Source organism: Nilaparvata lugens, chromosome 7 (genome assembly GCF_014356525.2).
Source record: "Nilaparvata lugens isolate BPH chromosome 7, ASM1435652v1, whole genome shotgun sequence".
Lineage (NCBI taxonomy): Eukaryota > Metazoa > Arthropoda > Insecta > Hemiptera > Delphacidae > Nilaparvata > Nilaparvata lugens.
In genome coordinates, this window is record NC_052510.1 from 37,942,916 (window position 1) to 37,961,292 (window position 18,377).

The 18,377-nt window shown below is 35.2% G+C and overlaps 1 protein-coding gene across 3 annotated transcripts in view; it reads left to right on the forward strand.

The window, feature by feature from the left end:
• Positions 1 to 4,497: 4,497 nt before the first annotated feature.
• LOC111057968 (28S ribosomal protein S9, mitochondrial) overlaps positions 4,498 to 18,377 on the forward strand; it is a 43,945-nt gene continuing 30,065 nt past the window's right edge. The window contains exon 1 of one of the 3 annotated variants that reach the window (XM_039432701.1): positions 4,498 to 4,753. In XM_039432701.1, the coding sequence (XP_039288635.1) occupies positions 4,682 to 4,753 (72 nt within the window). In that variant the 5' untranslated portion in view covers positions 4,498 to 4,681. Of the gene's footprint in view, positions 4,754 to 17,853; positions 17,988 to 18,377 lie in introns of those variants that run through there. The other 2 variants (XM_039432702.1, XM_039432704.1) reach the window with 2 other exon arrangements.

Consider the following 18,377-nt stretch of genomic DNA (forward strand, 5'->3'; position numbering starts at 1 on the left):
AAATGAATGATGAATTAGAACAAACCATATTGCAAACCAGGGAAGAGTCTGCTAGAATATCAAAAATAATATTCCCATACAAATCTCCAACTAATTCAATTTTTCTCCACCCTACAAATCCGGAGGAAGTAGCAAGTATAATAAGAAAATTGAAAAACAAATCTTCGCCAGGTGTTGATGGAATAAGCACAAGCATGATTAAAAAAACTTACATGAATTATTTGAACAAATTAACCGATCTAATCAACCTGAGTATTGTCAAATGAAAATTCCCAAGCATGTTCAAACACAGCGTAGTTATACCTATTCCTAAAAAGCCAAATTGTATTAACATAGATCAGTTCCACCCAATTTCACTTTTACCGGGGTTTTCCAAGATTTTAGAAAAAATATTCAAGATTAGACTTGAAAACTTTTATAAAAATAATAACTTTTTTAGTGATAACCAATATGGTTTCCGTGAAGGAAGAAGTACAGAAGCGGCAATTAAAAATCTCATTTCAAAAATAAATGACAGTTTTAGTGTTAATAATAAGTGTGCAGCTCTGTTTCTTGATATATCTAAAGCATATGATGATATTGATAAAAACATGCTTCTAAAAAAACTTGATTTATCAGGAGTAAGAGGAATTGCTAATGATTGGCTAAGATGCTACCTATCTAATAGGAGTCAATATAGGGTCAGAATTAACGATACGTTGAGTGAACCCGGGGACATTACCATAGGTATTCCTCAAGGATCAGTGTTATCAAGTACTTTATTCCTGGTCTTTATTAACGATTTGACGGATGGTGACTTACAGGGAAATATTATATCATTTGCAGACGATACAGCTATATTTTATTCGGCCAAAACAAATCAAGAAATTAAAAATAAATTAGAAATGGATCTTAAGCACCTTAGGTGGTGGTTTATTTGCGAAAATAAATTAACTATCAACACAGACAAATCTAATATATAATACAATTTAATCTTCAAAACACGGATCAGGAGTTAACTAGTATTTACTTCCATAAATCAGATTGTGCGCAACAGGTGAATAATAAATTGTGTAACTGTGAAACAATAAAACAATCACGTACCGTTAAGTATCTGGCCCTCATATTGGATAGTAGGCTCACTTGGTCAGATCATGTACAGAAGATAAAAAATGAGTTATTTGTATACATAAGGAAGCTCTATTACCTCAGACAGTTATTTCCAAAAGAAGTATTGTTACAATTATACCATGCAATTATTGGTTCCTTCTAGAATAAATTATGGAATAATATGCTATGGGAGTGCATACAATATGTTCATATTAAACCTGTGATTACTGGTCAGAAACCTATATTAAAAATAATAATTATTTTTATAGTTTTTATTTTTATTATTATTTTTATAATAATTAATTTTAAATTATTTGTAATAAACCTAAACAATACCTATATAGTTCAATGATGCTCTTCAGAGAACTATCAATATTACCAGTGAGACATCTTTCCTATTCAAAGCAATGCTGGATTTAGCTGAAAATAGTTTCTATATTCAACAGATAAGAGAAAGAATAAACCTCAGGAATTCACAAGACATTAACCTCCCAAAACCAAGATTAGAACATTCCAGACGACACTTCAAATACAGTCGAACCTCTCTATAACGAACCTCCACTTAACGAAATCCTCTACACAACGAATTATTACCTGGTCCCATGACATTTTAGAGTTTTTGCTGCTTATTTACCTCTATTTAACGAATTTTGGACCTCTCAACAACAAAGTTTTCTCTTGACTTCAACATACAAAGTGTAGTGTGTAAAGGAAGCAGACGGTCATTTTCAAGGAATTTTTAATCTCATCAGAAAGGTCAATAGACTAAAAATAATTACAATTCAGGTAGGAAGAAGATAGAGAGGTAGACAGTCAATAGAGGGGAAAACACATGTCGGAAATTGAATGCAAGTTACTGGAAATTGAATTCCAAGAGCTTGTCATTATTGTAGACCAGGCAGGTGAACGACTGGACTTTCCCATTCCTGCTTTTGTCACACAATTCAATTCTTTGAACTGACTATGATTATGATGATGATGACTGTGACGAACCTGAGGAGAAGAATCCGTCAGATCAAGAAGTTCTAGAAGCTTTCAAAATTATCAGGCAATTGATAAGTTTATCTACTTATTACGTTCTACAAATATTCAAAAAACATGTTTTTTTCAACAGCATAAATTTTCAAATTTCCATATTAATATTGGCCTAATAGGTACCCTACCTACGTTCGCGATGATATGTTTTATGTACCTACCATATTCATTTATTTACCGCCTTGATACGATATTTTAAGATCCTTAGGATCTTGGCAGTTTTCTTGACAGAACCTCTCAATAACGATTAACGAATACCTCTCGGCAGCGAATTTTTTCTCGGGATAATCGAATTCGTTATACAGAGGTTCGACTGTACATAGCTATAAAAATATTCAATTCACTTCCAGTAACAACAAGGAAAATAACGTCACGTCAGTTATTTAGATAAGAAATCAAGAAATTAATTTCACAACTAGACAACCCGAATGATTTTTTCACTAAATTAATATAGTTCTAAATTTAGTATAATTTACACATTACATGACATGAACACTGCAACAATCAAAGATCATTGAACTCACAAATCCTGTCCGGTATGCGTAAACAGTAAGACAGTATTAAATTTCAATCACTGTCTCTTTCTTCAAAACGCATTCATTTATGGTCTAATTACATCAACACTTTGAAAAAAAACGAAACGTTAAACTATGAATAAAATTGAACTGAATATGAAAAACAACAGCAACCACTCCGTACATAGTTTTAAGTTGTGTGTGTGTGTGTGTGTGTGTGTGTGTGTGTGTGTGTGTGTGTGTGTGTGTGTGTGTGTGTGTGTGTGTGTGTGTGTGTGTGTGTGTGTGTGTGTGTGTGTGTGTGTGTGTGTGTGTGTGTGTGTGTGTGCGTATGAATGTGTGCGAGAATGATTATAAATTGACATATTGATTTATTTAAATATAATAGCATATTCAATTATTATGTTCTTCATGATATAATATTTAAATTTGTATATAAATATTTTATTATATATATATTCAAGTGTCCCCACACAGGGTAGGCTATACGGAACACATATTAGAAATTAGGAAACAATATATTGTACGGTATTTGCTTTGCTTGGAATGCATTTGATTGTTTAATTATTATTTTTTAATAAAGAGATGCGCGCTAACACTAGCGTTTTGATATTCTTATCAATCCTGCTTCATTGTCTAGCTAAAGAACGATGAACTCTATAAACAGTAAATCACAAAAAACAATTTGGAACGAGAAAAACGATTTGGAATGAGGCGTTATAAACAAATATTGTAATTATATAACGTAGAACTCACTAAAAGAAGTTTATCCAGAGATTAGAACAAAGATTGAAATTATATTTCCGTTCCTCATGTATAACTTATGTTCATTATTTATGTCTATTCTTGTTGTATTTTTCCCATAGTGATGAAGACTCGAAACTTTCATTCATGAAACCAGCTGCATTCCCAGGATTGTTTGGAACAATAATAACGAAAAATTAACTAATATAGAAATGATTAAAAACCTATAATTAGAACACTGAAAATAAAACAAAAGGAGGAGCAAGAGAATGAAAAGTAGAGGAATATCACCTAAAATTGCTTAGGTGATAAATTTTCATAACGGCAAGGAAAGTTGTGTGAGTGCGCCACACCAGATTTTTGATCATTCATTGCCTGGACTATAACAATATTAAGCGTTTCCTTTACCAATCGAAGAGCTCTTCTCTGCCAACTCTAAAAACGCTTAATATGGTATGGCCCTTGTAGTGTTGATAAATAACCGGCAACATTGAACTTGTTCATACAGCCAAGCCATCTACTCCACAGTAGGTCTACAGTAGCCTACTCGTATGCTACTAATTTATAAGCCTACGGTACGAATTACTAACAAGATTATCAGATATATGTTTACAAAAGTAAAATCCTCTATTCTTCATGTTTTCGATAAAATTGCTTATCTATATCTTGTTGACCGCCAACACAAAAATCTCATTACAGGTAGTCTATGATAATTCGATGGATTCATCAAGTAGCCAGGACACATTTTATGATGTTAGTTATTCTACTAAGATTCAAAGCTGGAACAAGCAAATATCCCTTTCTATATTAATTTTTTATATTATTATAGTTGGTAGCCTATATCACTCAGTTTTCTTTAGTTCATGGTTAGCATACAGTATTTGAAATTGCCGGTTGATAATTTGAATTTGCCGGTTAAGCCAACTTGATAATAGTGTTTGGAAAATTTCAAAATAAAGAAGAATAAAGAGTTAATCCACTAATAAATGTTTTTTTTCAAATCTGAATAGACTCATCAATCATTGATTCAAACAATTTTTCATAATAAAATATGAATATCTTTAATTTGAAATTACAAAACAAATCAAGCTGGCCTTGTAAACATTCCAGATTCCACTTCTACTTCTAGGTAAATTGGAATAGTGAATTGAATAGAGAAGTGAGGTTAGTTATTTTTAAATACTGTACTGCTCAACTGCTGTATTCCTGAGTCCCGATCTTCTTTACTTTCATTTATTAGTTATAACAATGCTTATTTAATAATAATTAATTACAATCTCATTCCAGAGTTTTACAAGATGTTATTGCAAAGACTAATTGGTTCTCCAGCACTAAATCTCTTACGTTCAATTTACCTGCAAGAAAAATGTGTAAGTATGATTTTCACCTAACCATCTAAGGAAAAAAACCGGTAATTGCTAAATTTCAGAAATAGATCAACATTTTATTCAAACAATACTTAATATTCATATTTTTTGTTTGCTCGGCAATAATGATAATATTATTCTCCAATGGAACACTTAGTGAAATTTACTAGGTAGTCAAACTCAATGTTGGCCCTAAAACTACACCAAGACTTACTATGCTATTAACTTTTGTTGTACCAGGAACAGAAACTTCTACATATCTATAGTATAAAGGAAGTCCTGTTTGTATTAAATACTATAACCTAAAAACCTAAAATAGCTACCGTACCCTCCCTTTAATAGCGGATTCAAAGGCCTAGTTTTGGAAGGCAGATTTTTCTTTTTTGTTTACCTCAGGTGGGGATGACCCTAGCCCACCAGATCGAGTTGAGGTAAGAAAGACCAAAAAGAACTACTCAAACTACAAAATCCCAGACAGACAACACTGATTACCCATTGATAATCGGTGACTCACTGATAAAGGATGTAAATGACTTGTTATTGGAAGGAGATACAACACATAAGGCGGATATAAAAATAATTCATGGTGGTAAAATTCAGGATGTCAGCAGATTCAAAAAAAAAAAAAACAAAATCACCTACCAAAGAATTCCCTACAGAGAAGACTGCAACGATCGATTCACCGATGAATAAAATAAGGCGCTGCAGTTCATGTGCCAACAACTACATGTAACATTCATAGACAATACACAGCAACTAAATAAGACACACCTCAAATGGGATGGAATTCATCTGAATGGACAAGGATCTAGAATTTTGGCCGAAAACTCAATGTTAGGCTTTTATTAGATTATTATTTATCATTATCACATAAATGACATGTTTGTAAATAGTAGTAGGTCATGTTTTATAAATTATCTCTTTGATCAAGGATCTAAAAAAGAATAAATAAGACATAGTATATGTCTATTTATGTTTATCTAAGAATAAATAGACAGATTTATATTAAAAGTTTTAGTAATTTTCATCTGGCATAATAAAAATACAATTTTCATTTTATCAAACCACATTTACAATACCAGACACCAAAATAACATTGGCAATGTGCAGCCACGCCTGCTAAATAATTGTACCAGGACTAACAGCCACTATCTATGTCACATTCTGTACGGGAATATCCCAAACCATCTGATGGAAAATGTTGTCAGCATTAGCACCTTTAAATGCTACCTTAAAAGGTGGCTTTTTGAAATTGGTAGGGACGCCGCATCGCGGCTCATCCAATCCGCCTATATCCATTGAACATCACCCCTGGTTGTGAATTTTCGTCTGGATATGCAGGACTCTGTATGTCTCTTAAAATTATTCAGTTCGTACTATTTTTTTCCCTTTTTTCAATACCATATATACAGGGTAATCCATAATTACGGTAAAATATTTTAATACGTGATAGTACCTAGAGGTAAAAATAAGAAAAAAAGTTCTTATAAACATATATCCATAAACGCTTCATTAGCGAGCTATACAGGGTGAAAGATTTCGCCCGGAATTCAGTTCCTCTGGTGAAATACACCGATGCTGAATTGTTTGGGGACTAGTTTTTGAAAAACTTATGCTGGATTCATATGGAAAAATATCTGAAAAATTGAATAAAACTAGTCTAGAAGCTGTAGTGTGAGTAGTTTTTGAGAAAAAAGTTGAAATATGCAAAAAATCTAAGTAGAAAAACACAGACTTCTACGTTTGATTCCCAATAACCTTCTTTAATGACCAGTAAACAAATAATTTTTCGCAATAAAAATTGTAGAGAATTTAATTCTGAAAAGAATTAAAAGAAAGTTTTTTTTTATATGAAAGTAGCATATCTAAATGACATTAAACTTATATCAAAAGACTAGTAGATTATGTCACTAAGCCTGGAAGGAAGCTCGAACAGAAGTAGATGATCTCCTATGATTCCTGCCCAAATGTTTACTGAAAACTGATGTTGTGGGAGATTAGGATTGATGGCATGAGGATTCTCAGCTGCCCAAATATGTTCGTTGTGGACGTTAACGATAGCTGTTCTTGTAAAGTGTGCCTCGTCAGTAAATAAAACGGTTGTTAAAAAGTTTGGGTAAAGAAGTTTACTAAAAACCATCGGCAAATACCAGCACAGGGAATACAGTCTCGTGGCAATAGAGTATGAACTTTCTGGAGGTGGTATGGATGTAATTGTTGCTCTTTTAGTATCCTCCAAATAATAGATTTATTGACATTAAACTGCACTGACAATTCTCTTGTGCTCTTCTATGGATGTTCATAAATTTCATTAAGAACTTGTTCTTCTAACTCAACTGTCTTGGTAGATCGGGGTCTGCCTGCATAAATGTGCTCTTTGGATATCAAAGAATCTGTTTCAGACAGACGTTGATGAATAGTGGCAAAAAACCTTGAACTTGGACATACTCGGTTAGGAAAGTTCTCTTGATACAAACGTCTTGCTTCAGTACTATTACAGTAGTGTCACATTCCATACATTAAATGCATGTCAGCTAATTCGGAGTATGAATAATGTCTAAAATTACCTGCCATTTTTTAAAAAGTTAATACTTAACAAAAAAGCAAAGTGAAATGGTTACAAATAACTGGTTATTAGATTAAACAAAAAACACAGCGCGGTTACAGTAGGCCTAACTTACAGTTTGTTTTTTTTTGTTCAATTTGTTCAATATAGTGAGCTAAAATATTTCTGAAAATAATTTTCAGCTGATAATTTGTTTTAACAGCTGTTATTAAAATCCTTGTTTTATTTGCAATCAGCTTCAACCTATGAGTTATTAGTTCTCTCCTCATAAAACAGCAAATTTTTGTGGTGTAATGTACTACATAAGAATACATTTTATTCAACTTTTATTTAAATTTAGTTCACACAGCTTGCATGATTCTTTTCAGAATTAAACTCTCTACAATTTCTATTGCGAAAAATTATTTGTTTACTGGTCATTAAAGAAAGTTATTGGGCATCAAACGTAGAAGTCTGTGTTTTTCTACATAGATTTTTTGCATATTTCAATTTTTTTCTCAAAAACTACTCACACTACAGCTTCTAGACTAGTTTTATTCAATTTTTCAGATATTTTTCCATATGAATCCATCATAAGTTTTTCAAAAACAAGTCCCCAAACAATTCAGCATCGGTGTATTTCACCAGAGGGACTGAATTCCGGGCGAAATCTTTCACTCTGTATAGCTCGCTAATGAAGCGTTTATGGATATATGTTTATAAGAATTTTTCTTCTTATACTTACCTCTACTATCACGTATTGAATTATTTTACCATAATTATGAATCACCCTGTATATATATATATATATATATATATTTTTTTTTTTTAAACTACAGAAATTTGGGTTCAACAACATTAAGTGCTCTCCACATCCTCTAAAGATGCTTTTTTATTTATTTACTCTACTATACTTATTCTATTGTTTTTTCATTGTAAATCTTCAACGGTCAGTTGTTATAATGCAGTTCACGGTGCTCATTCCCCACACCCAGACTTGTTGTCTTTGTGGGGAATATTCACTATTTATATAATGTTTCTGCTGCTGTATTACTTTTTTTGTGAATAAAGATCATTTGAATTTGAATTTGAAAACTTCAGAAAAACACTAACACCTGAAAATAGTCAAACCCACCCAAACGATTGCATAGCCTCATCACGCTTCAAAAAATAGACAATAACCAGAAAACACCAAGTTTCCCCATGAAATAAAAACCAATGCTGGATTACTCTACAAACAAAAACCACTCCATAGAAAAGTGCAAAATAATAGTAAACAGGAGTCAAATTCACTTAAAATATATCACATAAACATCCAAAGAGGACTACTGGGAAAAGTAGATAGATTGCTGATAGAGCTACATCAACACACTCCGGATATCCTTATTATAACGGAACATGGCCTAAGAGAGGAGGAACTCATAACTACGCACATTCCGGGATACACACAACCTATTTCTGCCGGACTCAACTCTTATGGGGTGGAGTGGCGATTTATAGAAATGACAACAATCAATTATCAGTTGAAGAGATCAAACCTCAAGAAACATATCACCCGGTGGAACAAAAATTCGAAATAGCTCTAATAAAAATCCAACTGAGAAAGCAAAAACTGATAATAATTGGAACATACAGATCTCCAAACCCCGGAGGAGTAAACGAATACCTCACTCACCTGGGACGTTTACTCCAAGACTACTCGGCTAAATAAAACAAAATAGTAATTCCTGGCGACACAAACATAGATACACCAAAGTCTGAAAATGCAAGCTTCATTGACCTTAAGAATATTTTAATTCAGTTTTAAGAATGTTTTAATTCAGAATATTTTGACCTTCCAGTAACCAGAATAACAGAAACGTCAGCTACAAGTATAGATGGTTGCTACCATAATATACCAGCAAGCAAAATAGCAGCTTCCGTACATGATAACCACATCTCTGACCACCTATCAATACTCTGTACTATAAGATTGAGAAAGATCAACTGTATGATCAAGTATAAGTTCAACAGAAACTACTCACTCCAACTTGAAAAAACTGAAACTCAGATTGAGCCGCACCAAGATTGGGGACACACAAACTACCATAGGACTATTGAGGCTAAGTATGATGACTTTGTTAGAATACTGCGACAGAACATAGATGATGTCATGCCAAGAGAACCAAAGAAAATGACATCAACTAAAAATCACGTTTTTTGGGATGTAGAAACCATAAACCACAAAAACAGATTAAGCCAGGCCTATGAAAGACTACTGCTGACACGCTCACAAACTGATAAACTCTCCTATGAGACAACAAAGAAGAGATATGAAGCTGAAGTAAACAACAAGAAGAAGGGATCAATTGTAGCAAAAATTCAGCAGACCAACGAAAAAAGGAAAGAACTGTGGAAAATGATAAGTGAAGAAAGATGTAAAAAATACTCAACTACTAAGGACAATGTACATCTCAACCAGAATGGTCGCACTATCATAGACCGACCCGTACCATGTTTGTAACATCCTAAATTGTGCATTTATTGAGACGCCGATAGTCATAGTGGGGGACACAACTGATGACTGTTTGGGGCAAGAAAATACAACAGTAGTACTCAGCCAATTTCGAGCCATCACAAGTGCTGAACTGAGCAGAATAATTAAGAAGCTAAAGGCCAATAACTCTTCAGGACATGATGAAATCACTGGAAAAAATATAAAATATTGTGAGGAAGAACTAAAACAGCCACTTATAGACATAACCAACACATCTTTTGAACAGGCAGCATTTCCAAAAAGCCTAAAGATATCTAGAACCTTTCCTAAGTTTAAAAAAGGTGACAAGACTGACCCTAAAAATTATAGACCTATTGCTAACATCCCAACAACATAAAAAATCATAGAACGGGCAATCTACGATCAGTTGATTGAATACCTTGAAACTAACAATTTGATATCGGTACATCAGCATAGCTTTAGAAGAGGGCGTAGCTCATCAACGGCTATTGCAGAGTTGTGCAATAGTATAAATAGGCTATGGGAAGAAAAACAAGCAGTGTCCGGCCTATTTATTGACTTACAAAAAGCATTTGACACACTGAGCTGGGAGACTCTAAAACTAGAACTGAAAAAAATCAAAATAAAGGGAAAGACGCTGGCAGTGGTGGCTGGAGGACTATCTGTCTGACCGGAAGCAAAGCGGTGTTGAAATTGAACACCATAAACAAACAATCAAACATACTGTAGTACAAATGCTCTCTCCGCGCGGACCGTAAACAGAGGCGTGCCGCAACCATCAATACTGGCACCACTACTTTTTCTAGTGTATGTTAACAATCTACCCAGTGAAATTGAAAGGGGGACGAACTGCATATTATTCGCAGATGACACTACAATATTAGTACCACACAAAAACCAGGATCCAAATCACAGTCTAATAGATGCAACTCTTGAAGAAGCAACGCATATCAGCAAAAACTGAACCTAACAATAAACAAACAAAAGACTATACATGTAAAATTCAAACCAACTACCGACACCCCAGCAGATCCTACAAACAATCAAATCACTATAGCCACTCATACATAATTTCTGGGCATCATTGTTGATAGCAAACTTTCCAGGCAACCTCACATCGAAAAACTTTGCAAAAAACTGTCATGTGTGGTATATGTAGTTCGAAGACTGCGGAGCATACTGGGGGAAAAAGCAGCATTCATGGCATACCATGCATTATTTGTCTCACATTCGAGATTTGGCATAGTAGCATGGGGTTCAGCACCACAAGTACACCTTGCAAAAGTCCTCGTCATTTGAAAAAGAGCACTGAGAACAATACTAAAAGTAAGCACAATGGAACACTGCAAGCCGCTGTTCAAGAAACACAATTTACTCACAGTGATTTCCATATATATCCTGGAGACAATAATCTTAGCAAAGAAGACGAAACCCGCACTAAGAGGTGACAGACATGGTCTACATACGAACACCAAGGACATAGACCTTCCAATGCACCGTCTCGCTAAATTCAAGGTCTCTCCAGCTTACGCAGGAGCCTTCTTCTTCAATAAACTGCTCGTTATACTGAAGAACATTGAGGATGACACTCACTTTGCCAGGGCACTCAAGCGCTACCTGAAAGAGAGACCGTATTACACAACAACGGAGTATGTGCAGGAGCATACATACAGTCACTTCACGGGACGAATGGGGGACCAACAAGACTAACGCGAAAACCCCATCGAAGGGAAGATATTTGACGATTCCCCGGTCACCAGACTGTGGAGAAGACTGGACAAGTAAGTAAGTAAGTAAGGATTTTGCGTGGCTAGGATAGTAATAGAACTGCAGTAATGAGAGGACAGTTTCTAGTGGTTTCCAGAAGAGAAGCAATATTTTAATACATTTTCTATTTCCATTCACTTGGTAATTTCATTTTATATATTGGTACAGGCAGGGCCGTAGAGAGCCGTGGCGGGCCCCCCAACTAGACCCGTAACGGGCCTCGACATATAAATTTGTACAATAATTGATATAGTATTTGATCACTAAAACGAAACCCCAAATGGCCTACACACGAGCACAATGTTTTACAACGTTATATTCTCTCTCTTCATTAGGATAATGGAATTACATAACATAATTTGATAATAATTCAAGTATGTGTCTATTTATTACACACATATCCTGTCTCACTAGTATTTTTCTGTGTTTTTTATTTTTTCAACATGGTTTTTTTGCCATATTCTTACTACATGAATGTAGTAAATTATGAATGTATTTAATTGCATGAATGTATTAATTCTACATGAATGTGGTAAAAATATGGCAAAAAAACTATGTTGAAGGAATAAAAAACACAGAAAAATACTAGTGAGACAGAATACCAATTTAATTCTTTGAAACAGATACCTTATATTTTCGAATTAACTTTCCTAGCTTTACAACTAGCAAAATTATCAATGACTTTGCTGAAGTCCAACTTTCGAGCTAGTTCACTTTCTAAGGCCAGCACCCCTAGGCTTGAAAGGCGATCTTGAGCCATGGTTGATCGTTGAACATTTTTCATTCGTGCCAGCAAGCTGAATGACCTTTCAGCCTCAGCAACAGTTACTGGCAAAGTGCAGAAAATCCTCAAACCAATCATTACATTGGGAAAAAGGCTGGAAATCTTCTGTTGAACGAGGACATTTAATAATTCTAAAGGTTTCAGGTTGTCACTAAAGTTTGCTGGCTGGATATATTTGAGATGTCCCATATTTGAAATGAGCTCTTCTTAAACAATATCATTTTTGTACAGTGCAGTCCATGATTTGATCTGGTTACATAGCTCATCTGTTTGGAGCTTCGGATACATCTACAGAAAACTGAATATTTTATTGATTTTCTTTACAGCTGTAAACCGAGAAGTCACACTTCCAATGATGGTGTCCATTAAAACATAGAAAACATGAACCTTGAACCGGTCTTCTGGAGATTCATACAAACCAGCTGGCCATACTGGCCACTTGGACAGTATTGAATCAGGTGCTATCAAATAGGGAAAGTTTCAGTGAAAATTATTATTTTAGTTCGGGTGCGTTTGTATTGCTACTCTAGTCATTTTATCAATAGCTCATTATACAACTCCAACTTATTTGTAGTTTTTTTTTATTTCTCACACAAACAAAAATATATTTTTTCATTGACACCTGGCCGCCGGGCCCCCGTGGGAGGCTGGACCCCCCGGATCCAACCTTACCTGCCGTACCCTCTCTACGGGCCTGGGTACAGGCACCAATAAATTTATGGTAAACATTTTTCAAAATGGTGCTATCAAATAGGGAAAGTTTCAGTGAAAATTATTATTTTAGTTCGGGTGCGTTTGTATTGCTACTTTAGTCATTTTATCAATAGCTCATTATACAACTCCAACTTATTTGTAGTTTTTTTTTATTTCTCACACAAACAAAAATATATTTTTTCATTGACACGTGGCCGCCGGGCCCCCGTGGGAGGCTGGACCCCCCGGATCCAACCTTACCTGCCGTACCCTCTCTACGAGTGAGGAGTTCGCTAAACATTTAATTCAATTCTATATTGAAGTAATTTAATTCTATGATTGAATAAAAATTCATCAATTTTCCATAGAATTACGGTTATAGATACCCAAGTTGATTGCATTGAATATTGCACTATCCGAAACACGATAACATCAATGACATGACAGATACCATATTATAATGATCATTAGGGCTATTCCTGTCACTCTCTATTTTCCCGTTTGTCATCTAATCATGTTTTGACTTGACTCTTCTCAAATTAGGAATGAGTTCTTAGCAGTCAGCACTAGCTGTTCATGGTAGGGTAGCTAAATTGTGGAAAAGTAGATTAGTGACAGGAAGAATGAACTTGTCAAATTAACTTTTACTTTTACAAGCATTTTCAGGTAGAGTTTAGCGTGTAAAGTTACACACACATCGATTTTTGGACGTTCGGTTTTTATTTAAATTGAACAGCAAACACATGAGCGCATCATTTGTTTGCCCAGTTATGTTTAATTGTAGAGATTGGAATGGGACGTAGTCGAGTGGATTAGATGCTGGATTTTTAATTCAGAGATTCAGGTTCAAATCCCAGCCAGAGCAAGATATTATCTCGGGCTACTGTTTGGGATGGACATGTTAAGTCGTCGGTCCCGGCTGCTCAAAAAAGTCATGCCAGAGGCCCTGAAATCGATCAGGTGCAACCTAAAAACTTTGACACCAGACCTGGGCCAGCCAGGTCACTCGATATTACTATTATCATAGATAAAATATAACTATCATAAGAAGATGTCCCTTGGAATAGGGCGTCTATGTTCCAAATTCCACTGTTAACTCAAGCCAATAGTCCTAGTAGTCATTTTTCGTGAAGCTATGTGATGCATGTAGTCTTTCATACTGTGCCTTTCTTACACTCTAACCTGACCAAAAGAGTCATAATCTAATAATAGACAATAGTCGACAGTAATTGGCTTGAGTTGATAAAAAGTCTGCTTGAAATTTTGATCTTAAACCATCTAGCCTATACCATGGGATACTTTCTCATGCTTCATCTTTTCTCTGTTGTTTAATCTATTAGAATAATAATAACAGCAAAAATTTTACATCCAAAAATTGATTTGTGTGTTAAGAACTAGACTTCCCCTGCCCTAAAGGGGAAGGCCACAAAGCCTGATATGTGGATCCTTGCTGGGGTTGGTTCTTTTTCACCAAATAGAACAAATATTGGTTCTGATACTGAAGATGAAGTGCTGTAGCAATCCCTCATGACGCTCCCACATTCCTAGCTGTGCAATGGGTCAACGCATAGCTCTTTGGCAGGGTGAACAAGTCCTGGCGACTGTTGGTGACATTCCCTTCTTCCTGTGACATCTCGAGATTGGTCATGAACTCTTCAAAGTCAGGGCCGGCTGGTTGAAGAACCTGAACTTCTTGACTTCCCTTGCAGTATTGCCTTCATGATAGGGTGCAAGTCGGTTGAAGTGGACAATTCATATAGTACCTTCTGGTTTCTTGATCCTGTAGACCATATTGTTGATCCTTGTGACCACTTCATAAGGTTCATCCAAGGAAGTCTGCAACTTGGGAGAGTATCCATGATGTTGTTGGGGGCTGTACAACCAAACCTTGTCACCATCCTCCATGGTCTGCTTTGATGTCATAGCATTGCTTCATCATGTCACTGACATCCTGGGTGTTTGTGCGGATGGTCTCATGAATCTCGTCCATCTGTTTCTGGAGCTTGGTGATGTAGTCTTCCCGTTCCAGGTCCTCTCCAGGCCTACATCCATACTCCAGGTCACAGGGTAGTCACATATCTCGCTCAAACACTATCTTTGCTGGTGCCATTCTTGCAGTCTCATTGATTGAACTTCGTTATGCAATCAGGAAGAAATGGAGATGTTGATCCCAGTCTCGTTGATGCCTGAATACAAGCTTTGACAGGTATTTTCCCATGGTCCTGTTCATTCTCTCTACCATTCCATCAGATTGGGGATACAGTGGTGCTGTCCTGGTCTTGTTTATTCTCAATACTTTACACATCCTAGATAACACTGCAGATTCAAAGTTTCTCCTTTGGTCTGATTGTAACTCCAATGGAATACCAAAACAACTGAAGAACTCCTTCACCAAGACAGCTACAGTAACTACACCCTGATTTGGCAGAGCATAGGCTTCTATCCACTTGCTGAAGTAATCCATTGCAAATAGAATGTGCTCGTCAGAATGTATTTGTTTCCATTGTCAGTAATTGTAAATGGTCCAGCAATGTCAATGGATATATTCGTTCAAATGGAGCTCTCACATTGTATTTCTGCATAGGGGCTCTCTTCCAAGGTATAGGGCCATTGGCTGATGCACATATTGCACAATTTCGGCACCAGTTCTTGACATCCTCTTTTGAATTTGGCCAGTAGAACGTCTCTCGTACTCTCTCCAGGGTCTTGTGCACTCCAAAATGCCTGCCAGATTTTGGAAATTTCTTCCATATTCTGGAATTTTCTTCTTTGGGACAATGATTTGTAGTCGTCTCTATTCACCTGCAGCATTTTCCATCACCCTCTTCAAGATTCCACCATCTTCCACAATCGAATCCCATTTTGCCCAGAGGGTCTTAACATCATTTATCATTTATTCGTGGACATAATCACAAATCATATAAATATGATTAGGAAGGAACAACAGGCTTGGCCCAAATCTATTCCATTCCCAAATTTTTGATAAATTAATAAAATGTCCAAAAAATAGGTTATGTTTCTACTGTAAAAGATTCTAGTTCAATTTTCGTTCAAAAATGAATATAAGCTAAACATTTTGAATTTAGAGAAATTAAAACACCAAACTATATTTAAATATAACACTCAATTATCACTTCTTATTGAATTAATCAAGTTATTTTATAAAATTTTGAACCCAAAAATACAAACACAACTTCTCTCACTAAGCACAGCTGTTTAACATGTGGTGATAATGGAGCTATTTCTTGCCAGCTGGGTCTTCCTTGGGTAGAATGTTTCCAAGACCACAGATGCTTTAGATAGGGTCTTCCTCCTGGTCCTTGAGCATTTCATCTCCTCCCTATTAGTCTGTAGCCATTGTTATCCTGTTCACAGTTGCTTCCTTTCCTACTGGCGGGAGCAACGCTTGCAGTCATTGGTACAATCCAGAATCTCCTGATTAACATTGATGAGACATTGACTTCTTCTGGCACTTGTTTCGAAGATGACCTTTCTCTCCACAACCCCATTGGGATCATCTGAAGTTCTGTTAGTGCATCTCCATGATGCAACAGGTTCAACATTGCAGCCTTCACTACTGGTGTTCATCCATGTACATCTGCAACTGTATCAAACAAGGTGCGGTAATCATCCCTTGGCATTTTTCAATCAAAAGTTGGTAAACCACTGTGCTGAGTTGGCATAAAAATAGGCCCATTGTAGTTATTGACTGGGGTAGGCTATCCTTCTCAAGGTGAGTAGTAGAAGTATCATTCACCTTCAAGGTTGCTCTTGCCCCACCATTGTCATTAATTTTCAGCTCTTATCAAGAACTTCAAGAATTAATTATCCTCTTATCAAATTTATCTTCCATGTTTTTGAGTTTAGTTTCAAAATTATCTTCAAAAATTCTATTATGTTCTTGTAATTTTTCATCAAATTTACTTTCCAGAGATCCAAATTTACTTTCCGAAGATAATTGATTTTCTTCCAATTTACTTCCCAATGATGATTTATTTTCTTATAATTTACTTTCCAATTCAAAATTAAAACTTTCTCCTTGTCTTTCTCCAATGATTCAAATTCACTCACCATCAGGGCTCCCGAATATAATAATTTCTAGTAAGAAGGTCTCTGGATCCACCGCTTTAGTTAGTAATGCTTCGCGTTCATGAAGACGATCTTGTAGAACCAATTGTGGGTCATTTGTATCCAAATCACACTTTTCGAGTTCAGCTTCTATTTGTTTCACTTTCAAACTTGTGTCACACCTTTCTCAACCATTTAAAAATATGTTAAAAAAACTGCAATGTTTACAGGTATTCACAGAAGAATAGCGATTTTAACTTGAATATAAAAGTTCACTCACTTAAAGATGAAAGTTCACATTCAGATAAAAGTTCAATCAACCGGAGATAAAAATTCACACTCACTCGAAAATAAAAGTTCACACTCAGATATTTTAATACTTGAAAATAAAAGTTTAAACTCAGATATTTTAATACTTGAAAATAAAAGTTCACTCACAAAGATAACAGTTTATAAGATCGTCTCAAACAATAGTATCCTCAATTCTGATGCCAATTGTTACGGGTTTCTACACTAATAAAACACTTGAGTTATACTGATTAGCTTCATCTATACTTATAAAATTCTTATCTCACTGACTCACTCACTGATCACAATTTCTGAAAAACTACTAGGTGCTCACTAAGAAATCTTTTGGCGATATTTCAACTCTAAGGGTAGTTTTTAAGGGTTTAAAGTTTGTCTTTAGCATGCATATTCTTCTTCTCCTAATCTCTCAATTATAATTGAAATGTCCATACCATAAGTTAATATAGAACTTTAATCTAGAGAGAGTACTTTTACGGAACAGCTGTTACGGTTGAAATTGGTAACTAAATTGATGGACAGTCAAATATTTAGGTTGGCAGTAAGTTGAGGATGGTTTCTAATCAGAGTTTTTCCTGTAAGTGTAGATAATTTTTATTGAATCTCAATGTTTCATGAAACAAAATTTAATGACGAGAGTTGTTTAAATCAATAATTAATCTTATTCTATCAAGACCACCTACTTTTGTTTTTACATCCGACAGATCTCGGAAACTGCTTCAACAATTTGGATAATTCATTATGATATATGGATGGTATTTTTAAAACTTCGAAAGTGTCTGTTGCGGAATCTGTGTGAAAAGAATGAGGAAATTCGGTGAAAATTTAACTTGATAGAAACAGAGGGGTTGTCTATAAAAACGGCCAAATAGATGTTGTTGCTTTCCCAAATTTAGAAATATCTTTGATGGAAGTGGGGCACTTTTTCCATGAATCGATTATTCCCAAACATTGATTGTTTTACAGA